This window comes from Malus domestica, chromosome 05 (assembly GCF_042453785.1).
Source record: "Malus domestica chromosome 05, GDT2T_hap1".
NCBI lineage: Eukaryota > Viridiplantae > Streptophyta > Magnoliopsida > Rosales > Rosaceae > Malus > Malus domestica.
The window spans coordinates 7862357-7889679 of NC_091665.1; the positions used below are offsets into that span (position 1 = coordinate 7862357).

Below are 27323 nucleotides of genomic sequence, written 5' to 3' on the forward strand. Positions count from 1 at the left end.
GATCCCTCCGGTTTTGTGCATCAACACGCTTAATCTTCTTTTGGTATTTGTTTGATTTTCTTTTGTTGGCTGTGTTTTGTAGCTCATCAGAAACAATAAGCAAGTGAAAGCTATAACCAAAGGCTTATTTATTTTTTCCAAATGGTTGTCATTTGTTATAGGTAAACAAGACCTACTGTGCTGATTATGCAGTAAGGTTCACTATCAACTCTAGATACGAGCAGCATGGCAAAGTTGAAGTATGCATAAATGGCAAGAGTTTTGGCCTCAACTGGAAGTTGTAACAAGTGTAACTATACTGGGACATGTAATGAGAAGAAATGTTTAAGTAGCCGTGGGGAGGTAATAAACATGTTTACTTCTGATCTATGCTTACTCTAAGGTAATTGACAAACTGGTTAATTACACACAAAGCTAAAAACTTTTGGCCAACTAACCTTATCTTAAAGCTTTAATACGCTACTTTGTTTCCAATCCTGCTTAAAATTGAAGAATGGCTATTCTTGCAAAGTTGTATTGGACAGAACAGCGATTTTTTTTCCTTGATAACATAGTTCACAAGGCTTTTAACCTGTTATTATGATTACTGTTAACAATTATTCTTAAAGAGAGAGAGAGAGAGAGAGAGAGAGAGAGAGAGAGAGAGAGACGGATAGACCAACCGGTGCATTTTCAAGGAGTACTAAAACATCATTATTGGAATTAGATAACAATACGTGCTATAATTTTGGTATGGAATAAGTTGACAGTGTGGGGTTCATGGATTTTGGATTCGGCATTCTCTGAAAAAGCCAAAGGAGTGGAAATTTTGATTGGTTTGATTGGTAATTTTGTGTGTTCTTTAAATTCTATAATTATGAGAGAAACAAAGATCATCGTTATCAGCATTCAACATTTATGATGGTGAACTATCTTTGTATGTTTATCAATTTATTTTTTTATGGTTTTCAGTTTCCTAAATAAAGTTTGACATGTATGAAATTTGACAATTTATCTTCCTTTGCATTCTTGCATTTGAATTGCAAGTTAGTTTATGCTAAATACCGTTTAATAATTTAGAGAAAAGGTTTAAACAGCTCAAATTTGATGATTTAGAATTAGCTTATCCATCTTCCATACGATTTCTAATCCCACAGCAATGCGTGGGCAGCAATTTCTAGTTATTATCTATTTTGAGTGGGAGTGATGGAGGGTAGGGAGAAGGGAAGGCGAAAGGGTTAAAATTGGGTTGCTAAATTAGAAAAAGGAAAATAAAATAAAAACTTACACTTATTCATATATTGATTAACTCACTTTGCAGTACACACAGGCTGCGACAGTAGCATGGTAAGAATGAAATGTGTAACTTAATTTCTAAGTTGCAATACCAATTGTTTTGAGCAAATGTCAAATATCTCAGATGATGACAACTGGGTCTCCTACAAATAAAAAACCAAACATTTTAATAAGTTCTCAAAAGATAAAGAATTAATGTCTAATCAAACTTTCAAATTTATGGGACATCAAGCAGAACGAAAGTACACTCTATTTTATATTAACTGTATTTGGAAAATGGACAAGGATTGTCTGCCCTCCCACTTCCGATGCCCTTCTGTTTGTGTGATCACGGTTAAGTTATGTCAACATTTTATATCACTATTCATTTTTCTCTTATTATCTCTATAAAAAAAATAATATAAAATGTTGACGTGATTTAACCGTGACCACACAAAACAGGAGGGCACCAGAAGTGGGAGGGCATACAATCCTTGTCCTTGGAAAATAGGTTGCCACCTAATATTTGCAGTGTTGCTTCGATTTGTCTGTATGTGTAAGGAGTGTTTATGGGTTTAACCAACGGAACTGGATCCCTCCATATCTAAAAAATCTGAGCTCACTAATTAATGCATCCGGAATATTGAAATTTGATCCAACGGTCAAATAGACTCCTTATTTGTAGCCGTTTGATCAAATTTCTATAGTCCGGATGCATTAATTAGTGTGCTCAAATCCCTTTAGATCCGGAGGGGATCCAGTTCCTTAATCAACTAAATGATTCTTGGAAAGATACTTAACCATATCAATGCCAGTTTTAGCTTCACGAATTTTGTGGCGCATAGCATTCAGTAAAGAGCCATATGTCGATCCGCGATCATTTTCCGCTGCTTGGATAAAGCTATAAGTCAAGGCACCCGTTGAAGTGTCTCCAGACAAAACCTGCACAATCTCATGAACTTGTGTTATTTTACATTGCATTTTTTGTTCTTTGAATTTAATTGCGTGGAGTAGAATATCTCTGCTCCTTGATATGGTACTAATACAACTTCAAACAGTTTGTCTTTGTTTAACGCACATCATAGTATAGGGTTTAGGGTTATCAATATGGAGGAGGGAGAGAGTTGAACTTGCAACCTCTTTCAACATTTTGGAAGAAAAAATCATATAATTACTAGCTAGGGTTTATCGCACATCAAGAGTATAGGGTTGATTTCCTCACATATCGATTATACATACTCACAGTGGTGTCTGCAGATTTTTGATGGTCGTCACAAGCGCTTATGAAGACAGCTGGTCCACCACTTGTGCCCTTATAAATAGGCGAGTATTGTTGATCTTCCCACGAATATCCTTCTCTACATTTAAAAAAGACATATATATCATGTTTAAATTCTCAATTAGTTGGGTATAGTTAAGAAAATGTGTTGAGGATAGTAATTAAGACATGTAGCGGGGTTGGTGCTGCAAAACATTACCTGTTGATCCTGCAAACAAATCGTAGGTCAAGAACAGTTCCACTATGGCAGGCATCGACAATGGCATGAAGTTTGGCACCATGGGGCACCGGCCTAACAATGGTGGCGTTAATTTCATCATCAATGATCATCCCCTCGGTCTCAAAATCAACAGGGCACACCGTTTCATCATTGCCGTCAATCTCATCATTCGAAAAGTCATGCTGGGTTGAGCCATGGCCAGAGAAGTGGAACAACAACGAGTCTCCTGATTGGCAGCCCTGCATCAACCACTGTAACGCCATACGCATGTTTTGTTTTGTTGGGATCCTGAAAGGGTCTGTCTCATATTCTACAACACGGCAATATCAAGTCACCTTACATACTTTTGGTGATCATAACATTGAGAAAAATATGTAAGAATAAAAAAAAAAATTGATTCCTCGTTCAAACCTCACGAAACGTGAAAAGAAATAGCTTTCGAGAGAAATATCAGTATGCTTTCCATGATTGATAGTGTGAAATTAATTAAATAAGAATACCTGTGAGCATGAGTATGGAAGCAGTTGGAAATCCCAATCTGTCAACAAGAAAGTATTTCATGCACTGAACATCGTTCACCGTTCCTTGGAGCTTGTAACTTTTCCCATTGTAACTCACTCCACACAGCACCGCGAGCTTTCTTCCATGCGTCGAAGGTGGCATCAAGGGTTTTGGTACTGATGGCCGGGACAGCTGATGATGGTAGTATCTAGGATTAGCAGGGCGGCCCGCATTCGGGGAGGGCATGGTCATCACCCTAGTCATTTGGCTTTTAAGACGGTTGACAGCGTGGTTTATTGAATCATGGCTCGCTCGAATCAGAGGATTGATGGATGTTCGATTGATGCGCGGGACGCCTTGACACGCACCACAACGAATGATTTGTGCTTGTAATGGCACTACAAGTTTCCGTCCACACCCATTGCACCTCTCAATCCGACTTGCCATTTCAAGTTCTAGCTTAGGGAATGAGGGTGCCTTTTTGTGCTTGTCTATACGTACCAACTGGAAAACCCAGAATTAATAGAGCATTAGATGCGGAACAAAAGTTAGTTGCCTTTGGTAGGATTGCTCCAAGATGCTTTAAGTTAATTATAGCTAATATTCGATCACTTTAAGGATTGATGGTGAACCCGGTTCGGTCCGCGCGCTTTTAAATCTTTTTGGTGTAAAGTGTCTTTTGTGTGATATATATGTATGGCTCGAGTTGATCAAGCAACTCGGACCCATGACCAGTAACTCAATATTTGAGCTATAACATATTTAAAATTCGATACAATCTGCATGTGGTGCTTATGAAGCAGATGCAGAGTTGTTTTGATTTTTATGTTTATGATAGTAGATATGGATGTAATCTGGGTGCTAAAAACAGGAGGTTTTCTTGTAAACATGAAATTTTGATTAACAGGAGTGTTTTTATGTTTATGATAGTAGATATAGATATGTTCTTGAAAACTCTCCCAGCAATAAACACCTGAGCAATATCCACATGAGCAATCCTACCTTTATATTCTTTTAATGCATGCATTGATGTATTTACAATAACGGGTAGATGGTTTGGCCTCATTCACATAATGAGCCAGCCATACTTTTGGTATTGAAACTCCCGTTAGAGGAGTCGATCTTACAAATGGAGAAGAAAGAACACTAAACTGTAGTACTATAACCATATTATAAAGTCAAACTCACAAATAAATAAAACTTGCATGTGCATGATTAATTAAAATGGAGTTATTGCGTAATATCTAATATTATAAATTGCTTTTTAGGCACAACTCCAACTAAATGTACCATGAAATCGAGAGTGAGTAGTGAGCACAAAACTCTTTTTTTTTTTTTTTTTTTTCACACACATCAAATAGGCTACGATGGACAGGATTGCAAAACTAATAGTTGTTTTGTCTTAAAATTAGGCATGGGCTTGCCTTGGCTAACAAAGGGAGGCTTCATACTTGATCAACAACTTTTAAAAAACCATTTCAACACTTAAACACGTAGAAGAGGAGAGGGGGCGAGGGTGTAAGTGGGATATTTTGGGCAGTTCAAGGAAGGAGGCTGCAACTGCTTTGGGCCTTTGGCAACAGCTGTCCCTGGTTCCTACTGCTCCATTATTCAATTCCATTTTTTAATTTGTGATACGCTCTTTTTGTTGTGGCTAGGATTAGTCATGTTTACTATTTTGTTTTGATGTTTGGTTTGTTAGAATTTTGGAGTTTCTATGGCAATCAGCTGTCCCCGTTTATGCCACAATTTTTTTTTTTTTTGTAACAACTATAGTATCTACACCAAAAACTTTGGAATCAGAGTCAGGTGATGTAGTTGGAGTTTTGATTAATAGTTGGAGTGCCCCCAACAGCTCCACCCATTGGTGGATTAAACCACTAAGCAGTCTTTCATTTTTTCTTGTCCAGGGCATCTGCCCTCCTAAGCACTCAAAAAATGTAATGGAATTTTGTATGATGTGGAAGGAAGATCAGAAGCTATATATGATTCACAACCTAGCAGCTGCCCTACCACTACGTACAAGTACTGGTCGAGGTCGTTAATTATAAACTAGAAAATGCTAGTGAAACCACATTTTGCAAATTACATCAACTAAACATGGTAAATACCAAATATATAACATTTGAGAATTTCTTATGTATTCATTAATCTCCAAAGTTGAGTACATATAGGAGTTACAATTGCTATTACATATGTACTTCACCAATGTGGGACAATAAACTACTATTTACACTTTAACTAATATATAACTCGCAACACTCCCCCTCAAGTTGGTGCAAAGATGTCACAAATGCTCAACTTGTCAAGCGACTTGGAAAACCCACTATTAGACACAACCTTAGTAAGAACATCGGCAAATTGATATTCAAATCCCACAAACGGAAACATAATAATTCCAGCATCCAATTTTTCCTTAATGAAATGTCGATCAATCTCCACATGTTTTGTTCGATCATGTTGCACTGGATTATGAGCAATCTCAATAGCAGCCTTGTTATCACAATGAAGTTTCATAGCACCCTTGGGTTTAAACCCAAAATCTCTCAACAAATTTTTCAACCACAACAACTCACATACACCATGAGACATACCACGAAACTCAGCTTCTGCACTTAACCTAGCCACAACTTTTTGTTTCTTGCTTCTCCAAGTAACTAAATTACCACCCACAAACGTAAAGTATCAAGATGTAGATTGCCTATCAGTGATAGAACCTACCCAATCTGCATCTGTATACCTTTCGACATTCAAATGACCATTCTTGGAGAAAATCAAGCCTCTGCCAGGAGCCATTTTCAAGTACCTCAAAATACGGGTTACTGCATCCATATGATCTTCACTAGGTGAGTGCATAAACTGACTTACCACACTAACTGCATAAGCAATGTCAGGGCGAGTGTGAGACAAATAAATTAATCTCTCCACAAACCTCTGATACTGTTCCTTATGAGTAGGAACTTGATTTGGAAATAAGCCCAGACGATGATTCTGCTCAATCGGAGTATCAACAGGTTTGCAATCTAACATACATGTTTCAACTAACAAATCAACAAATCAAGAATGTACTTCCGTTGAGACAGAAAAATACCATGCTTGGATCGTGCAACCTCGATTCCAAGAAAATACTTCAATTCACCCAATTCTTTCATATCAAATTCAGTAGCTAGGTACTTTTGAAGGCGTTGTATCTCCTTCTGATCATCACCAGTCACTATCATGTCATCAACATAAATAATCAATGCAGTTAGCTTACCATTTTGTCGCTTTAGAAACAAAGTATGATCTAAATGACTCTGGATATACCCAAACTTCTTCATTGAACATGTAAACCTCCCAAACCATGCTCTAGAAGATTGTTTCAAACCATACAAAGCCTTTCGTAACCTGCATACAACACCTTTTCTAGGAGATGTTCCAATACTAGGTGGGAGATCCATATAAACTTCCTCCTTAAGATCACCATGAAGGAAAGCATTCTTAACATCAAACTGCAATAGAGGTCATCCTGATTTGCTGCTAATGACAGAAGAACACGTACAGTATTAAGTTTGGCAACATGAGCAAAAGTCTCCTGATAATCCACCTCATAGGTTTGAGTATAACCCTTAGCAACTATTCTGGCTTTATACCGGTCAATAGAACCGTCTGCTTTGTGCTTAATAGTAAATACCCATCTACATCCAACGATTTTCTTCTCGTTTGGTAAAGGAACCAAATCCCAAGTAGAATTCTTTTCCAAAGCTTCCATCTCAACTTTCATGGCATTAACTCACTTAGGGTCAGACAAAGCATCCTGCAATTTTGTTGGAATTGATACACTAGATAGCTGACAAATGCAAGATGCCTACAGTTTGGACAAATGATGAGTAGACACATAATTGTTTATAGGATATTTGGCTTTGGTATGCATATCAGGCTCATATTGTACTTTAGGTTTTCCACAATTAGCTCGTGGAAGCAACTGATAAGTAGAAGAATCGTCAGAATTTACCTCATGTATGCCACCATCTTGTACTAAATTGTTGATGCACAAAACCGGAGGGGTCTTAGAACAACGTAAATCCGACCATGAATCTGCAAAAAAGTAAAGAGCACAAGATGTATCGTGGTTCACCCCAATGTTTGGGCTACGTCCACACTGATGTTGATATTAGCTCACTCTGAATGGTGAATATACAAGAAGGCTAGAGGCAGTGTGCTCTCTAGCCTATTTTCTCTCTAGCCCATTTTCTGTGGCCTAAGCCTTGCCCTCCATCTTGGCCTCCCCAAATGAGGAGGGTGAGGAGTCCTTTTATAGAATAAGAGCTCATCACTTACTACATATTTGCCCCTTCATTTATTACATAATTACATTTGAGTCCCCCGAGTATTTATACGAGATCTAAATACAGAGGCCCTAAGTATGGTATAAACAGTAGTCCCCTAAGTCTTCAGTCAAGATAGTCTTTTGGCTGGAAACTTGAAATTCAGTCCATGTGTGGGTCGAAGTAACTAGATGTCATCTAGAACTGATACTCGATATGAGGCGGTGCTCAATCTGAAATGATGCTCAACTAGAAGTAGCACATGTTGCAAGGTTGCTCGGCTTATGGCTTATGTTGCCTAGGTTGGCTCGGCTTATGGCGTTGAAGGTGAGGGAGTCCCTTTTATAGAATAAGGGCTCGTTCCTCAATACATAAATGATGGGCTAGAGTTGATGCTCGCGGCGAGGCGGTTGCTCAGCAGGCGACGATGCTCTCTAATGATGGTGAGGGAGTCCCTTTTATAGAATAAAGGCTCGCTCCTCAATACATAAGTGCTGGGTGCTCTATAATGAAAGTGAGGGAGTCCCTTTTATAGAATAAGGGTTCGCTCCTCAGTACATAAATAATGGGCTAAGTCCCAAAAGTATTTTTCATGAGGCCCAGTTTTGGAAGCCCAATATATGGTACATAATGTAGTCCCCCAAGTCTTTAGTCAATAGAGGCTGTTGGCTGGAGACTTCAAATTGAATCCATGTATGGGCTGAAGTGACGGTTGTTCGGAGGCGGTCTTTGTATACCTTGCACTGAAGCTTTGTAGGTGAAGCTTTGCAAGTGAAGCTTTGAAGCTGGAGCTTTTGTAAATGAAGCTTTTGAAGCTGAAGCTCTCGAAGCTGGAGCTCTGTAAATAAAGCTTTTGAAGTTGATTGACATGAGTGATGCTCATGAATGTTTATATGAGTGTTGACATGAGTGATGCTCATGAATGTTGACATGAGTTATGCTCATGAATGTTGACATGAGTTATGCTCATGAATGTTTATGTATGATTGACATGAGTGATGCTCATGTATAATTTTGGAGTACTGGACGTACTTTTGATCACCTAGTGGGTGATAATAGCAACAGGCTGCCGAATAATTTTGGAGTACTGGGCGTACTTTTGATCACCTGGTTGGTGATAATAGCGGCAGGTTACTGAATAATTTTGGAGTACTGGACGTACTTTTGATCACCTGGTTGGTGATAATAGCGGGTGAACTTTAAGGGGAGGGATGGGGGTTGGAGTTTGAAGTTATAGGGCCTAGCTCTTTTGGGCATATGGGCATTCGCCCTCCACATAACAATCCAGCCCATTATTTTCGGCTTGCCGTTTTTTTTTTTTTTTTGGCATGTTGCCTTCTTTTTTTATTTATGATTACCCTCTGGTGGGGTTATACAGATGCCTCCGAAGGATAAGAAAAATAAATCACATGATTCAAAAATAAATCTGACCCTCTGCTCAATGGGTCACGCCCATAATTCCCTTTTCTGCATGCCATCACCACCGCAATTATGTCTGCTTCTTTTTATCTTCTTTTGCTTTCTGCTTTTACTTTTTGCTTTTCTTTCTGCTTTTCTCCAGACATCCTTTTTCTTTTTCTTTTTCTTTTGTGGGAGTGGTTGAGCTGTCTGATGGTTTGCAATGATCTCTGAGACTGATCGAGTAGTGGGTTGTATCATGAAAGTTTCATCATTCTCTGGTAGCTAGGGAAGTAATAATGATAAAGCAAAATAATAAAGAAAAAAGAAAAAGGTCTCATCTTTTTCAGATTCTTTTGCAAAGCTTATCGTTCATGGAGGAGGGTCAGAGGCCGGTCTGAACGTCCCAGAGCTTGGTGGTCCGATCAGCGCTGCCAATGATGAGGCGGGAGGAGTCCCGGGAAAAGTCGCAGCACCAAAGGGCTACTTTAGACCTGGTGACCTTTATACTGATCGAGGAAGATGTCTTCAATCTGAAAATGGTAGGTGCGAAAACATTGATCGCAGGACTCCTTGGAGGGGAAGCGGTTCTGGAGGTCCGTGAGGAAAATTCGAGCTTGAGTTTGAGTTTTTGGATCTTCGAGACACTCCAGCACTGATCTCAATGCGGCATATGCAGCATCGCCCGACTACCGACATCACAAGTACCAGAAACCCCATCAACGAGTCCATTGATCCTATCCCTAGTAACACAACCAGCCGTCATAACCTCCTCAGTAACATCTAAATCAATGGCTTCCAACGCCACCAACGCCTTACTCTGTATCTAAATAGGACCTCTGTACTGCCCCTCTCATTTCACAGCACTCAAATCATTCTTAAACACCACTACATCAAATCCAGTGATAAAAACCTCAAGCTAACAGAGCGAACGAGCCAAGAGGAGGAAGAAGGGAAGTGGGTCTGGTTCGCGAGGAGGTGGTGTTGGCGCCAAGGCCAAGCGTGGGCTTCCGGGACACCTATGAGACGCCTTGACTCCAGTGCTTCAGTAGAGCAGGGGCAGTGAAAAGTCGTAATGGGCGGTACTGGATGGTAAATTAGGACTGGCTGAAAGGGCCATTCCATCATTTGATGGGTGCTGAGCTTGAAGGCTTCAGCTTTGGGACTCTGGAGAAATTGGATAGAATGAACTGTTGCTGCTGGAGGTTGCAGTCGAAGCAGAAGACGTGGATACGACTGTCGGAGCTGCCGGCGTCGAAGATCACAGCGTAGGATGTCTTGGAAGGTAGCTTGCGGGGGAGCTGGTTGCTCAAATTACCACGGAGGGGGGCATGACGTAAAAGATCATGGTAAGGAAGAGAAGAGGGATTGAGATGACGAGGATAACGTTCTTGTATCTGCACATTTTGTCGGAGAGAGAGGCGTACTGGGGACTCCCCATTCCAATTTCTCTACCGAGACGCTTGAGCATCTTGTTTTCGGGGTCGGAGAGGGGGTCAGGATCGAAGGGTGGAGAATTGGTCTGGATCAAATTCTGAGCCTCTAGCAGTTCAGCCGAGGAAGGCGATCTGTATCGGATCTGACCGTTAAGATTAAGGGGTTGCTGCTTCCCTTCCCCCAGATTTGAGTACTAGTCCTAGGATTAAATAATCCCAAACTCTCCCAATCTCTCTCTTCTTGTCCAACTCCTCAATTGCTGGTGCATGCTGCCTGCTAGGATCTAAATATAATGTTCAACTCTGAGGAAGACGATTTATAAGGAATCCACAAAGCCAGCCTGCCTGCTTGCCTGCCTTTATCAAAATATGGATATCGTCGGAGAAAGATCACTGCAGTGCGACTACAAGAGCAAAGAGCTAAGTGCAAGAGCAAATGGCTTTTTTTAGGATATTTGCAAACTTTGGTTGAAATTTCTCTCTCTCTTTCTGTTAGATTGAATGGGTGCGTCTTCGAGTGTAGGTGTTCGGTTGTTTCGTTCTTGAGTTTTTGCAGATTCACGGCGGTGAGATGAAAAAAATGAAAGAGAACTGACATAGTTTTTCAGACATAGTTTTTCATGTCGATTCCCACAGACGGCGCCAAATGTTGATGCACAAAACCGGAGGGGTCTTGGAACAACGTAAATCCGACCGTGAATTTGCAAGAAAATAAAGAACACAAGATGTATCATGGTTCACTCCAATGTTTGGGCTACATCCACACTGATGTTGATATTAGCTCACTATGAATGGTGAATATACAACAAGGCTAGAGGCAGTGTGCTTTCTAGCTTCTTATTTTCTCTCTAGCCCATTTTCTGTGGCCTAAGCCTTGCCCTCCATCTTGGCCTCCCCAAATGAGGAGGGTAAGGAGTCCTTTTATAGAATAAGGGCTCCTCACTTATTACATACGGAGGCCCTAAGTATGGTACAAACACAAACTGTTAGAAAAATCATCACTGGACGAACTATCATCAAGCAACTCGTTAGACATATCAGCAACAGGCAACCGATCATCAAAAGGTAATTTCTCAGACATACTAATAGGCAACTCGCTGGGCATATCTAATATATCGTCAGTAGAAATAGTTCTGGGAATGACAGGTGACCGATCACTATATGTGGCCAATTGATCAGTATCACGCAACATAATAGGTTTTGTTTCCAACTCTGCCTGTAACACGTCTTCCATACCATCTCTTCGAATCTGCACTTCACTCCCCCTCTCCCCTTGTAGTGGAGAGTCGGAAGAGGGCTTCACAAAATAGGAAACTTCCTCGTGGAAGGTGACATCCATGGTAATATAAGTTTTTTGAGTCAAAGGATGATAACACTTATAGACTTTTTTATTGTTAGCATACCCAATAAAAACACATTGGAAAGCACATGCATCAAGTTTACTCGGCTGATGAGAGTAAACATGCACATATGCAATATACCCAAACACTTTTGGAGGAAGCTTTGATACAGAAATAAGAGAAACATGTTTTTGTAGCACATCAAGTTGTGTCTGAAAATCAAGAACTCTACTTGGAACACGATTGATCAAATACACAACAGTCAAAACAGCATGACCCCAAAAATGATTAGGAACACATTTATCCAACATCAAGGAGCGAGCAACCTCCATTATTTGACGATTCTTCCATTCGGACACACCATTTTGTTGGGGTGTAAACGGAGTAGTCGTGTGGTGAATAATACCATGATCACGAAAAAACATGCCTAAGTGTGATTCATATATTCTCCTTCGTTATCAGACTTGAAAACCTTAACCTTGGTCTGAAACTGAGTAGACACCATTGTACAAAATTCTTGAATTAACGGAACATCGCTCTTATTTTTCATCAAGAACACCCAAGTTAATCGAGTACAATCATCAATAAAAGTAACAAACCAACAGAATCCATTAGAAGTAACTTTCGTCGGACCCCACACATCAGAATGTATCAAATCAAATGGCAAAGTAGCTTTAGAATTACTTACGGGAAAGGAAGCATGATGACTCTTAGCCATGACACATGTTTCACACTTGAACTATGAATCAATACAAGTGCGAAACAAAGAAGGAAATAGATGCTTCATATAACTGAATGATGGATGTCCCAATTGTCGATGCCACAACCAAATTTGCCACTTTAGCACTTATAACTTGATGATTATTTGAACCGGAAACAAGAGTATCCTCCATAGTCAAGATGTACAAACCCCCTATTCTTTTACCACGACCAATTATCTTTTGAGTTGAATGTCTTGAAAATAACAATACGTAGGGTAGAAGTGAGCATAACAATATAAGGTATCAAGAAGTTTTCCTACCGACAAAAGATTGCACCTAACATCAGGAACAAGTAAAGCACGGACCAGTGATAAGTTTGGAATCAGAGAGATAGTGCCTTCACCCTTCACAGGGGAAGGTGCTCCATTTGCACTAGTAATATACGGATCACGAACATAATCACATAACTTATCAAACACTTTAGGGTCACTAGTCACATGATTAGTGGCCCCAGTATCAATTATCCATTTATTTGTTCCACCAAGATGCATAACAACACTATGATTATATTGAGCAATTGAACACAATCACGAACAATAAAGGCACAAAATATACGCAGCAGAATGAAAACAATTTACCAAAACACTGCAGCAATCATTGTTCATGATACTGTAGCAACAGACTATTCACGGTACTGTAGCAATCACTATTTACGACACTATAGAGGATTACTGTTCACGCACTGTAGCAACGATGTATTGTAGCACGACACTATTCACTTTTTTTTTTCAACGAAGGAAATCACGAAAAATGTGGGTACAAAATTAAAGCACACAGGTCACCAAAAACAAATTGCTCTGATGTCATATTAAACTAAACATGGTAAATACCAAAAATATATATGATAATATTTGGAAATTTCTTATGTATTCATTAATCTCTAAAGTCGAGTATATATAGGAGTTACAATTGGTATTACATATATACTTCACCAATGTGGGACAACAAACTACTATTTACACTTTAACTAATATATAACTCGCAACAAACTCCTCTCTAATAAACGTGGGATCTACTTATATTGTGGACCTAAACTCTATAATAGAGATGATTTAGATATGATTTACAAAATGTGATCCCCCTATCATCACTCCTATACATCATGCATGGTGGTGCAGCAAGAGCTTCCGAGAAGTGTTACACCAGCGAGCATAGGAGCCATGGAGGTTGGGCCAATCAGAGGACAAGCAATGTGTGAAGTGGTGGAGCCACAACGACAGCACTTTCTCTTGATCATCTTCGTCTTCCAGCATCTCGATCGTCTCTTCCAATACTCTCTCCAGCTCAGCCCTTTCTCCGATGCTCAAAACCGGGACGTCGGTTCCGTTGCTGGCTCTGCATAGCAATGGCAACCACGACATTAACATTTGCATCTTTGTTTGCTTGTGTTGCTCTTTCTTGATTTCGTCGTCAGCTTCGTCTTTTCCCAATTGTTTGGCATGCTTGAACAACAATGCTGCACGAACACAACAGTTGATTAATTATCACATGCAAAGCGGAATTAATGTTATATATTTTAAATTGAAATTTCGTGACACGCATATATACATTTATGTGAGAACCAAAGAAAAATGATATGCATATCTTGATACTGTAAGTAGAACATACCATATTTCTAAAAAAATAAATATAGTCTAGTTTTACAACTAACAATACGCTTGATAGTCTAGTTTGCAATGGAGTTCCTTATATAGCTAAGTTTGGCCTTGGTATTAGTGATGGTCTAATTTGGTTTGAGGAAACCTACCGACCATGTACAGAACCTTCTTTTCCAAGACTTTTCTTGTAGATGTTCATTAATAACATCGTTTCTCTATTGGAAAAACAATTACACAGGATAAGAATTTACAAGCTTATAGAATTGTCTTACAACTTTGAATTCAATCGAATGGAAATAATTTGTAGTTTAATTAATTAAAAATAGGCTTATTTTTAGCTACACATTTGAAACTTGATTTTAATCTCATTTTGACCCCCTGTGACTCAAAAGATGTCCCTTTATTCCCTAAAACTCAAAATCTGCTCCACTTTGCCCCTAGAACTCGATTTTGGACTCGATTTTGCTCCATGAAACTCAAAGGTTGTCATTTTACAATATAAAACTCAATTTTCGCTCCACAATGCCTTAATTTTGCCGTTTTGTAGAATGTTGACGCATAGTGGATATTTATAATATTTTCTGTTAATTTCATCATTTTATTCTATAGAACTCGATTTTGATATTTTTTTTTATTGTTCAATATTAACATAGTGGGGATTTATAAACAAATTCATTGGCACATGTGGCTGTTTGGATCAAAACTTGAACTTTGGGCTCAGGAAAGGGGCTGGCCCAAAAGGATGCCTAAAGGAAGAATCGGCCTAAGCCCAGCCAAAGCCCAGAAAACAGAAAAGGGCTTTTCTGACTTGGTGCAGCTCATGAAGACCACTTGCTCACCTACCCAAAGGCCAAGTGGTATAGACTGACCAGCTATACAGCCCATAAAGTACTTTATAATGGCAGAACAAGTAAAAAAGCTGATGAGTCACTGCCTCTCAAGTTGCATTCGGGCAAGGCTGCTGCTACAAGAGGCCAAGCTGAGTTGTCTATAAAAGAAGAAAGAGAAATCAGGATTAAGGACACTCAAACAAACAAACAAATGCAAGCACAAACTCTGCTCAAAGCCAGATTTGCCTTTAAAACGAAGTTGTAGTCAGCCCAAGCCTTCATCCCTCTCGGGACAAGCCTTTACTCAAACCCTTGTAATAGCTCTGTTATCCTGTTCAACCTTGCTGTAGTATCGATTTCTCTTTGCAAACTCCTCTCCTTACCTCTCCCTAAAAGCTCTCAGACCCTTGATAAGCCACAAAGATAGGAACCTGCAAGACGACCAGGCTTGCCCGATAAGGTTAAACCTTGCCCGACCTTCTTTGTTTTTGTCTTTTCATTCATTAGCCTAGCAAGATGTTGTATACTTCCAGTTGTATTCAAGTTATTTCTAGTAAGATGACTATTAAAAGAATCTCTTAGTACTTGGATCCGATTTGAATATATCTTCATTGTTCAAACCAGATCTAAGTTCTAAGACCTCGGGCATGTAAATTTGATCAGTTGAAAGTCCTTGGCCTCAAGGCATAAAAAAGAACCTTATGTGGACTTAACCCATCCACGATAGTCCTTGATAAACAAGAAGTCTGAAGTTACTTGGGGCGCAAGTAATCGACCTACCCCTTAGTTTTATTTCTATTATATTATGATTATCATAGAACGCTTAAGCATGGAATGGATTCTGGTAGGAAGCCTCAAGGCCTACACCTAAGGCCCCACAAAGGCACCTATTTGGATTCATTCCATTCCGCGGTCTAGAACGTTTGAGTATAAGAACGAATTCTGATGGGAAGCCTCAAGGCCTACACCTAAGGCCCCACAAAGGCACATTTTTGGGTTCGTTCTATCTCTCAGATTCGGGTAATCAGAAGTATAATAGTTTTAAGGCTCCTGCAATCAATCGAACGAATATTATATGTTTGAGCACTGGTTTAGTTATTGATGGGAAGCCTCAAGGCCTACACCTAAGGCCCCACAAAGGCACCTGTTATAACTAACACGATTTCTCGGGCATATATATATACAACTAAAACGCGACATCCATTTTACATCTGCCATGCTAAAGATGGCAGTGGCACGCCTGAGTACTTAGAAGTTAATCTTGATTGTGAGCCTCAAGGCCTACACCTAAGGCCCCACAAAGGCACCTATCAAAGTTAACGATGTCCTTCTCTTCCAGCCTTGCCCGACAAGCCGTACTTGACGAGTCTTGCTCGATAAGCCTTGCCCGACGAGCCTTGCTCGACAAAGCCCGACAGCAGCCCTCAACCGGCGCCAACCTCCCGGGGAGCTGTGCGCTCGTCGGCCAGGAAACGTCCCCGACGGAAATTTCTGACGCGAACATAGTTTTGGCACGCCCGGTGGGATACATTTGATCAGAAGATATATGCCAAAATGCCAAAAGATTTGCAAACCACGTTGCTACAGATGTTGCAAAGATTGGAGAAAGCCTCCACAGGCTCCAGAAAAGAAACAGACTTGGTTCCTCCCAAGGGAAAGAGACTTAAAACCAGCCAGCCAGAAGAGTTGGTGGTGGACAAACCTGCAGTTCCCTTCTCAGAGGCCTCTATAAATATGATCAGTATGGCATGGGTTGAGAAGGGAAAAGAAAAAATCACAAGGGAAGTGGAGGAAGGAAGACTGGCTAAAAAACCTACAGGAAGGGTAATCAAATCGCCCGAATATCCAAAAGCAGCCATAATCAAGGGGATGGTTATGTGTAGTAAGTGCCAATGCGAGTGTGAGCTCGAAATTCCCCCAGCTGGAATCCTCATTGATCATGAACTGATCAGGAGGAAAAAAGAAGATGAAATGAGAGAAGCCCACGAAAAGATCAAGCAGGCTACAAGAAAAGACACTTCCCGAAGCGTTTTTCAACGATTAGGAGGTGATTCCCAACCCAAAGCTTTATCAAAAGTATTTCGAAACCATGAAGCTTCTGAAGAGGCAGAAGATATGGAGGCCAAAACACGGAGGGATGCAGATCATCCTCAATATGGCCATATGGGGAAGGAAATCAAGAGGATTGATTGGATAACAAATCCAGTCAAAAAAGGAAATCCTACCCACCTCGGGCAAAAATGGTACATAGTCGGAAAGAATGGACAGCCTACCAAACAAATGGGAGCCTCCATGGTCAGAAAAGTTCAAAGGCAGCACAAAGCCTACATGAATTCCCTGAAGACCCCCGCAACATCTGAACCCTCCCAAGATAAAAAATTGGAGAAGACATCATCTGGGGGAAGTAGTCAGCTTCGCTGGAGAAGTAAGAAAGAGGTGGAAAAGGCCAGTAGCAAGACAGAAGGCGAGGGGAATCACGTGCCGCAGAACCAACACCCTGGGAAGTATAGGATCTTGAGATGGGCTCAAGAAGATCTAATCATGGTACCAACTCCCAAATGGAAGCCGGATGAAACTGTTTCGTCTGAAAGGAGACCGCCTTCTCTGCCATTGGTAGATCATTTTGGTGAAGTTCCAAAGCAAACGCTGTATGTCGGCATAGATCAACAAGAAAGAACACTGGAACCACTACTTCCAGCAGATGCGATGGCTTGGTTGAATGAATTCATGGACCAGATTAGGGGCAAGAAAGAAGATCTGCCCGAGCCTAGTAATTTTCATATCAACATGGCGTATGTATTATCCGCCATGTTTGGTCCCAGACCTGATCAGCCCGCTACTATGGAGGGTGATTACTTGACAACTAAGCCAATGATGGCACATGTCAATGTGGAGGTAGTCGAAGAAGGAGAGTCGGGCAAGGCTGAATCCACTGAAGTGTCCAAAGATGGTCCTTTCAGGATTTATACAGACGAAATGGTGTTTAGCTGCCCGAACATCTCGTTGGCCAATCATCTGAAGCCCATATATGTTGCTACTCAATTGGAAGGGGTGCCCTTCAAAAGAATTTTAATTGATGGAGGGGCAGTTGTTAATGTGTTACCATCCAAGCAAATGAGGAAAATGGGAAGAGGCACGGAGGATCTTATTCCTACAGACCTCACGGTCTCTAGCTTCTCAGGCGCTATCACCAAAACTCATGGGATACTGCCTTTAGAAGTGGATTAAGGATCCAAACAGATCATGTTGGCATTCTTTGTGGTGGACTGCACCTCCACTTATGGAGCCTTACTCGGAAGAGATTAGATCCATCAAAGTCTAGCCATACCCTCCACTCTTCATCAACAAGTGGCTATTTATCATAAGGCGGGCACAGAAGGACCAGGCTTTTGGGAGATGGTAGAGGCCGAATCACGGCCATTTCTCCCCACAGCTAATGTTGCGGAAGCAAGTTTCTACAACCCCAACGTAGGAATCTTGAAGTGTTCAGGAGCTGATGAGAACGGCCGCCCTACCAAGGTGACGGCCCAAAAGCTTTTGGAACAAGGAATGCTCCTTACTAGAGAAGAGTGGGATAGACCTTGTATCCTCCCAAATCCCCTACACCATCAATGACTGAACAAAAGAAGAAAGATCAGGTAATGGCAGTCAGATCCCTGATTAAAAGACTGTTGGTATATGGGAAGAGAATAAGGCAAGAAAGGGAGCTCTTGGACAAAGAAGAGCAGGAATGGCAGGTAGGAACTTCAACCAGCCAGCATGAAAGCAAGGAGGAATCTTGTAGAGAAGAATTGGAAAGGGCCATTCAAATGGCCGAGTGCATTTATAACCTAGATGGGCCAGACGACTTGCCCGAGAGCCCGGAGCTAGTCGAATTTTTGTGTGCAGAACCAGATAAGCCATCACCAGAAGTCCAAGATCCTCTGGAAGTTATTGATCTAGGGACAGAGGATGATCCAAGACCAATACAAATTAGTGGTTTATTGGGGGTTGATGATCGGGCAAAGATTATCTGCCTTTTGCAAGAATTCAAAGACTGTTTTGCTTGGTATTATACTGAGATGCCAGGTTTAGATTCAGCCTTGGTGGAACATAGAATGTCCATCAAGGAGGGATATAAACCTGTTAAGCAAGCACTACGAAGGATGCCAAAGGAGATAGAAGAAAAGGTCAAAGAAGAGATTGAAAGGCTAGTAAAATCTGGCTTTATCAGACCAGCCAAATATGTGGAATGGTTGGCCAACATTGTACCCGTTTTAAAAACTGTAACAAAAGCAGTACGATGTTGTGTGGATTACAGAAATATTAATAGCGCTACACCAAAAAATGAGTATCCCATGCCCATGGCCGATTTATCCATAGATGCAGTAGCAAAACATAAAGTCTTATCTTTTATGGATGGGAATGCCGGGTAGAATCAGATAAAGATGGCTCCAGAAGATATACACAAAACAGATTTTAGGTGTCCCGGTCATGTGGGGGCATATGAATATCTGGTCATGCCATTCGGGCTCAAGAATGCTGGTGCAACTTACCAAAGGGCAATGAATGCCATCTTTCATGATCTGATTGGCCAGAGCATTGAGGTATACATCGATGACATAGTGGTGAAGTCTAAGATAGAAGAGCAGCATCTGGAAGACCTCAGATAAGCATTAGCAAGGATGAAGATCCACAAATTAAATATGAATCCAAAGAAGTGCACGTTTGGAGTAAGAGCGGGCAACTTCTTGGGATTCCTGGTGCATCAAAGAGGTGTAGAAGTGGACAAGAACAAATCTCGGGCAATAATGTAATCACCTTCACCCACCAACAAGGTGCAACTCCAAAGGCTACTGGGCAAAATTAACTTCTTGAGAAGATTCATTGCTAATTTAGCAGGCAAGATCCAGCCGCTGACTCCTTTACTAAGATTGAAAGATAAAGAAAACTTCGAGTGGGGACCACCACACCAACAGGCCTTTGACAGCATCAAGGCCTATTTGACTTCTCCACCAGTGTTGGTGCCACCTCAAAGGGGAAAACCCTTGAAGCTGTATATTTCTGCCTCAGAAAAGTCAATCGGGAGTTTGCTAGCCCAAAATAATGAAGGCGGGAAGGAGCAGGCAGTGTACTACCTCAGTAGAATTCTGACCGAGGTAGAAACAAGATATTCCCTTGTAGAGAGATTATGCTTGGCTCTATATTTCACTGCCAGTAAGCTAAGGCATTACATGTTACCTTGTCACGTGCACATCATCGCCAAGACAGATGTGATAAAGTACATGTTGTCAAAGCCAATGCTAACAGGAAGGATTGGGAAATAGATTCTAGCATTATCAGAATTCAGTTTTCAGTATGTACCCCAAAGGGCAGTCAAAGGCCAAGCAATTGCTGACTTCCTGGCCGAGCATCAAGAATCTCAAAGTGAGGTAATCAATATCCCAGGAAGCCTGGAGGTCACTAGCATTTGGATCCTGCCAAGAAAAGATATCTCGGGCAAAGAAGATTGGGTCCAGCAAGAGATAAGAAGAGTGACTGGTCTCTGGATCACTCCTTGGAAGCTGTATTTTGATGGATCTCACACTCAGAAGGCTTCAGGAGCAGGGATTGTGATTGTGAACCCTCAAGGGGTTTATCATTATTACTCATTTCTCCTGGACTACCAAGGAAATACTAATAATCGGGCAGAGTATGAGGCCTTAATAATTGGTCTGGAAATCTTGATGGATCTGAGGGCAGTAGAGGTAGAGGTCTTTGGGGATTCAGAGTTGGTAATAAACCAGTTAAATGGGGAGTTCAAGTGCAGACATATTACCATGGCGGGGTATTACTTAGTTGCCAATGAGATGACACAACTAGCCTCAGGAGTGCCAATACAGGAGAGAATATATGGGGTAGATGTCGAGATCCAAAGAAGAAACCTTCCTTTGATCTTAGAAAGGGGATTCAGTCTAGATATAATGGTGCTAGAAGCCAAGATAGAAGATTGGAGGTCACCTATCATTCATCATTTAAAGGATCCCTCTTCGCCTACAAGCAAGAAGGATAGACAGCAAGCAACCAAGTATGTCTTATGGGCGAAGAACTTGCTAAGGAAAACTCCAGATGGGTTACTGTTGAAATGCTTGGGCCAAGAAGAATCCATGAGGGTAATGGCCGAAGTACATGAAGGAGTATGTGGAGCACATCAGGCTGGAACGAAGATGAGATGGTTGCTTAGAAGGTATGGTTATTTCTGGCCCGACATGGAAAAAGATTGCAAGTCTTATGCCAGAGGTTGTGAAGAATGTCAAAGGCACAGACCTCTCCAGCATGTGCCATCGGTACCTTTAAATCCAGTAGTCAAGCCTTGGCCCTTTAGAGGATGGGCGATGGACTTCATCGGGCAAATCTATCCAGCTTCTAGTAAAGGGCATACTTTCATAATTGTAGCAACGGATTATTTCACCAAGTGGGTGGAAGCATCAGCAGTAAAGTCCATAACTTCAGCCGTAGTCAATAATTTTATCGAGACCAAGATTCTGCACAGATATGGGGTGCCCGAAACTATAGTAACGGATCGTGGGCCATCTTTTATTTCAAAAGAAGTTGAGGAGTTTGCAAGCAAGTACAAAATAAAGATGATCCAGTCCAGTCCGTACTACCCTCAATCAAATGGCCAGGCAGAAGCCAGCAACAAGATCCTGGTCAACATTATCAAAAGAATGGTGATAGATAGTCCAGAAAAGTGGCATGAAAATCTGGGGAACACTTTGTGGGCATACAGAACTTCCAAGAGGGCAGGAACAGGGACAACTCCTTATGCTTTAACTTTCGGGCAAGATGCAGTGCTCTCCGTGGAGATCAATGTAAGTTCTGTCAGAATTCAAAATCAATTTGGGTTACATAGTGAAGAGTACATCAAAGCCATGTGTCAAGGAATTGAAAACTTGGATGTAGCCCGAATTGAAGCTTTGAACCAAATTCAAGAAGGAAAGCAAGTCGTTGCCCGAGCTTATAACAAAAAGGTAAAGATGAAGTCTTTCAAGGAAGGGGATTTAGTCTGGAAGACAGTCCTCCCTCTAGGAGCTCAGCTCAGGGGCTTTGGAAAATGGAGCCCGACATGGGAAGGTCCTTTCATTATTAGTCACGTTTTGGATAGAGGAGGATACTACTTGGCGGACCTTGAAGGAAACAGGCAGAAACATCCCATTAATGTTAAATTCTTAAAGAAATATTGTCCTACGTTGTGGGATGTTAAAGATTGTTATATTGAAGAGGATGCAAGGTAAAGCAAGCTTCGGGATATCAATGTGCAGTGTATATTTATCAATCATTCAAGAAGACGGAAAGACAAGAGTTGCTGAAATAATGTATATTTCATTTCGACAAATTGGTGAAATTTACAAAAGATTCAAAGCCGACGTATTACAATCAATTCTCCTTCTGGATGCAATGATATCTTCAGTTGATTTTCTGATGTCTTCATGGATGGAACCCGATCAGGTGATCGGGTTATGCGGCCAAGACACGCCTGGTAGAGGATCCTCAATCAAGACTATCACCGTATGTGATGATGAAGCCCGACTTATCACGGTAGCAAGCAGGAAAGCAAGCCTTCGTGAGGAAACCGCCTGACCAAGGGTGTTGGAGATAGCGGGGTGTTCGACCAAAGGTGTTGGAGATAGCGATTATTTGATGAAAACTCTTTTTCTCACGGAAAGGGAATTTTAGGAAACTCCACTTAAAATATGAAGAACTCATTCCACAGTTTTGGGAGGAAACTCAGAAAGAAGAAACACTTGGGGAGAATGAAAGTTGAGTTCGAGGATGGTTTGTTGAGAGAGATGACATTTATAAAGAATACTAGAGAGTAGTTCAAGGGTTGTGAGAAGATCAAGAGACTCTAGGTGCCATTAATTTCATCTAGAAGACACAAGTTCCAAGGGTAAGGGTGCAACCGCATGCAGCTATTCAATCAATATTGGCGCCTGGAATTCCAGGCTAAATATCAATTGAAGGGGGCACTGTTTGGATCAAAACTTGAACTTTAGGCTCAGGAAAGGGGCAGGCCCAAAAGGATGCCTAAAGGAAGAATCGGCCTAAGCCTAGCCAAAGCCCAGAAAACAGAAAAGGGCTTTTCTGACTTGGTGCAGCTCATGAAGACCATTTGCTCACCTACCCAAAGGCCAAGTGGTATAGACTGACCAGCTATACAGCCCATAAAATACTTTATAATGGCAGAACAAGTAAAAAAGCTGATGAGTCACTGCCTCTCAAGTTGCATTCGGGCAAGGCTGCTGCTACAAGAGGCCAAGCTGAGTTGTCTATAAAAGAAGAAAGAGAAATCAGGATTAAGGACACTCAAACAAACAAACAAATGCAAGCACAAACTCTGCTCAAAGCCAGATTTGCCTTTAAAACGAAGCTATAGTCAGCCCAAGCCTTCATCCCTCTCGGGACAAGCCTTCACTCAAACCCTTGTAATAGCTCTGCTACCCTGTTCAACCTTGCTGTAGTATCGATTTCTCTTTGTAAACTCCTCTCCTTACTTCTCCCTAAAAGCTCTCAGACCCTTGATAAGCCACAAAGATAGGAACCTGCAAGACGACCAGGCTTGCCCGACAAGGTTAAACCTTGCCCGACCTTCTTTGTTTTTGTCTTTTCATTCATTAGCCTAGCAAGATGTTGTATACTTCCAGTTGTATTCAAGTTATTTCTAGTAAGATGACTATTAAAAGAATCTCTTAGTACTTGGATCCGATTTGAATATATCTTCATTGTTCAAACCAGATCTAAGTTCTAAGCCCTCGGGCATGTAAATTTGATCAGTTGAAAGTCCTTGGCCTCAAGGCATAAAAAAGAACCTTATGTGGACTTAACCCATCCACGATAGTCCTTGATAAACAAGAAGTCCGAAGTTACTTGGGGCACAAGTAATCGACCTACCCCTTAGTTTTATTTCTATTATATTATGATTATCATAGAACGCTTAAGCATGGAACGAATTCTGATGGGAAGCCTCAAGGCCTACACCTAAGGCCCCACAAAGGCACCTATTTGGGTTCGTTCTATCTCTCAGATTCGGGTAATCAGAAGTATAATAGTTGTAAGGCTCCTGCAATCAATCGAACGAATATTATATGTTTGAGCACTAGTTTAGTTATTGATGGGAAGCCTCAAGGCCTACACCTAAGGCCCCACAAAGGCACCTGTTATAACTAACACGGTTTCTCGGGCATATATATATATATATATATATATATATATATATATATATATATACAACTAAAACGCGACATCCATTTTACATCTGCCATGCTAAAGATGGTAGTGGCACGCCTGAGTACTTAGAAGTTAATCTTGATTGTGAGCCTCAAGGCCTACACCTAAGACCCCACAAAGGCACCTCTCAAAGTTAACGTTGTCCTTCTCTTCCAGCCTTGCCCGACAAGCCGTGCCTGACGAGTCTTGCCCGATAAGCCTTGCCCGACGAGCCTTGCCCGACAAAGCCCGACAGTGAAGCAGAAGCCCGACAGCAGCCCTCAACCGGCGCCAACCTCCCGGGGAGCTGTGTGCTCGTCGACCAGGAAACGTCCTCGACGGAAATTCCTGACGCGAACAGTGGCATTGTCTTATTGAGTGGTGGGTTCGACATATCTTTTAGGGAAACTTTTTAGTTCATGGAGAAGAGAGAGTCTTGGAACAGATTTTGAGTTTTAGAAGGTAAAGTTGTGAAATTTGAGTTACAAGGGGCAAAGTGAGATTAACCAAAGAACGTAATTAAAAATAAGTTTTAAGAACATTCACCGTTACACTCAAAGTCTAATTCACTTACCTTAACTCAAAAACAATGTCGTTTTGGTTTATAATTAGCAATAAATTAATATTAAAAAAATGTTTTCTTCACAAATTGAAAAGTCAAATAATGGGAGCCATGCATGCATAATTATCTTTGTCATGAAGTTTCCAGCTACCACACCTAAATTAGATGCTATCTCAACAACCAATAACGACAAATATAAAGCATGAAGAAGAGATATCCAAAAATTTAGTGCCGTCACGCCAGCAGAAAACCATGAAAAGAAAATATTAATAGTCAAGGGAATATTAAACCATGCCTAGGAATATATCATCCCTATACATGGCATATTCGTAGAGATTTATATGGTATATCGGTCCATTCAATTTTGTCCAAAGTGTTATCCTTATTTTCTTCAATTCTGTATTGCTCTTTTTTTTTCTTTGTTTGGTTGAAAAATAGGCTAAAAACAAAAGTCCAAACAAAACTAATCAAATAAATTTAGCCCAAAACATCCAAGTCGATTTTTACGAACAAAATTAAGTGAACATGGAGGAAGATTATTAAAGTAAAAATTGTCTAAATCTAAATCAAAACTTCGCTAAACTATTAGTCACAAAATGTGCTGTAATGAGTGATGCTCTTTATTCTTGAATGTAAAAACTTCAATAAGGCACTGCTAGAGTTTTTAGTGCTAGATTTAATTTCTACGATTATTTAATTTTTTTTAATTTTTATCTGAGTCTTTTTTATTTTCAATTTCTTTATTCATTTTCATATAATGCTATGTACTTTGAGAATTCGTCAATTTGGTTAAAAATTAAGAGATAAATAAATAAGAACTTACCCGAAACCTTGACCAAGGATGCTTGTAAGCGCGGCTCAACGGAAAGAGAGAGCCAAGCCAAATTAAAGGAGGCAGCCCATCTCCGCACTGCTTCATCAGCCAAGTCACAAGCTGCCAGCTTCTCAGCCAACCAAAGCACCTCAGCCGCCAGTTTCTCCGCCGAGCTCCTCGTCCCGCTCGCCCTCGTCCCCCTTATCCACGCCACGTCCCATATCGATCGAACCACCCGTAGGACCGGGCTCCACCGGTTCTCCGCCGGCCGAGCGTTCCCCAACAAATCGACGCCATCACCCCCACGCACTTCTCCTTGTTGTTCGAGAATGGTGGCGGCTTCAAGCTGGCTCAGAGTGGTGGAAAAAGCCGCGGATAGAACCGTACGGTTGACTTGACGTAAAGCCTCTACGCCCTCTTTGTGGTTGTCGTCGATGAGGTTCTCCGCTAAAGAGCGAACAACTTGGTACTTCCTGGAGTTTACGGGGATGTCGTTGACGAGGGACAAGAGCTGCGAAAGTGCTCGAGCGATAGCGGAGTCGCCGCCGCCAGTAATAGTAGCACCGCCGCCGCATGAGGAGAGCGTATAATCATAATGATCACTAGTGTGATCACTAGCATTCTTGTTGGGAGGCTTGTAGGGTTGGTTATTGTTAGGGTTTAGAGGAGGAAGAAAACGGAGGAGGAAGAGGAAGGAAGTGACGAAAGTATAGCGAAGGAGTTGGAGGAGTTTGGATTTCTCAGACAAGTTTAGGAAGGATTTGTCTGCGAAGATAAAGAGGGAGGCTATGAGGTTGCGGAGAAGCAAAGGAGATATGGTAGTTGGAGACCAGCCTTCCATCATCACCATCCTCCTATGTGAAATCAAATAGTTTAATTCCTTTTGTGTCCTAATTACGGGTTTTTTTTTTTTTTTTTTTTCTTTTCTTCTGTTTGGTGAGAAAGTTATTGATTTTGGTTACTTGCGTGAATATATATGAGTAAGATAAGGTGTGTGATGCAAACTTAAGAGGAGAAAATGACTTAGGATATCGAGTACTGGAGGGATTGAATGCGTGGTGGTCCGTGATCCGGCCAGTTGTTTGGACCATGACTTCGTGATCATGACCGCATTTTGTTTTGTTTTGTTCCGCGGTTGTGTTGCTTTCCTGTGTACGTTCTCGTCGTCGTAAGGAACGTCAAATGTTGCACCTATGCCAAATTGCCAATTATTAATCTCTTTGCGTGCCGTACACACTAGTAAAAAAAACAGGTTGCGCGACGACATTTTGCGTGACGAACAAAAATTAGGCGCACAAGCCGCACTTGCGCGACAAAAGTAAACTTCGTCGCGTAAAATAGAAAAAATAAATAAAATAAACTTGCGGGACAAATATTTTTTCTCGTCGTTTAAAGTTAGCAAGAAAACGCGGGTAATTTAATTTGGTGGAAAAAACTTGCGCGACGAAATGTTACTTTTGCGCGACAAATATTCGTCGCACAAGTTCCACCAACTTTTCACTTTCCAATACATCTAAATCAGGTAAATCTGAGGCTATTTAATGCAGATGTTTGCGCGACAAAGAGTTCGTCGCGCAAAGATCCTAACTTTGCTATAAATAGGTGCTTCTACTGTCTTTTTCTTCACAATTATGTTCGTGCTAAGATGGTGGATAAAAACAACAATGAAAGTGTGCGCAAGGCCGACGCGCATGATATGAGAGAACATTTTGCGTTTGCTCGTGCAATTGCTGCAGCTATGAGGAATAATTGCCCCACTACTAAGTGGCGTTCTTGGAAAGATGTGCCGGGAAATGTG

General features: G+C 41.1%; 2 protein-coding genes across 2 annotated transcripts; both read right to left on the reverse strand.

The window, feature by feature from the left end:
* Positions 1-2019: 2019 nt before the first annotated feature.
* Positions 2020-7017, reverse strand: LOC114825062 (metacaspase-1-like). The gene is made up of 5 exons (XM_029103395.2): positions 6718-7017; positions 3254-3758; positions 2733-3063; positions 2498-2612; positions 2020-2196 (listed from the first exon to the last, which is right to left on the reverse strand). The coding sequence occupies exons 1-5, from the start codon at positions 7015-7017 to the stop codon at positions 2020-2022; spliced, it is 1428 nt and encodes a 475-aa protein (XP_028959228.2).
* A 6329-nt stretch (positions 7018-13346) lies between these two features.
* Positions 13347-26521, reverse strand: LOC103405323 (uncharacterized). Its single transcript, XM_029101953.2, has 2 exons — positions 25535-26521; positions 13347-13952 (listed from the first exon to the last, which is right to left on the reverse strand). Exons 1-2 carry the CDS (start codon positions 26373-26375, stop codon positions 13597-13599), a joined length of 1197 nt encoding a protein of 398 aa, XP_028957786.1. The 5' UTR covers positions 26376-26521; the 3' UTR covers positions 13347-13596.
* Between the last annotated feature and the right edge of the window lie 802 nt (positions 26522-27323).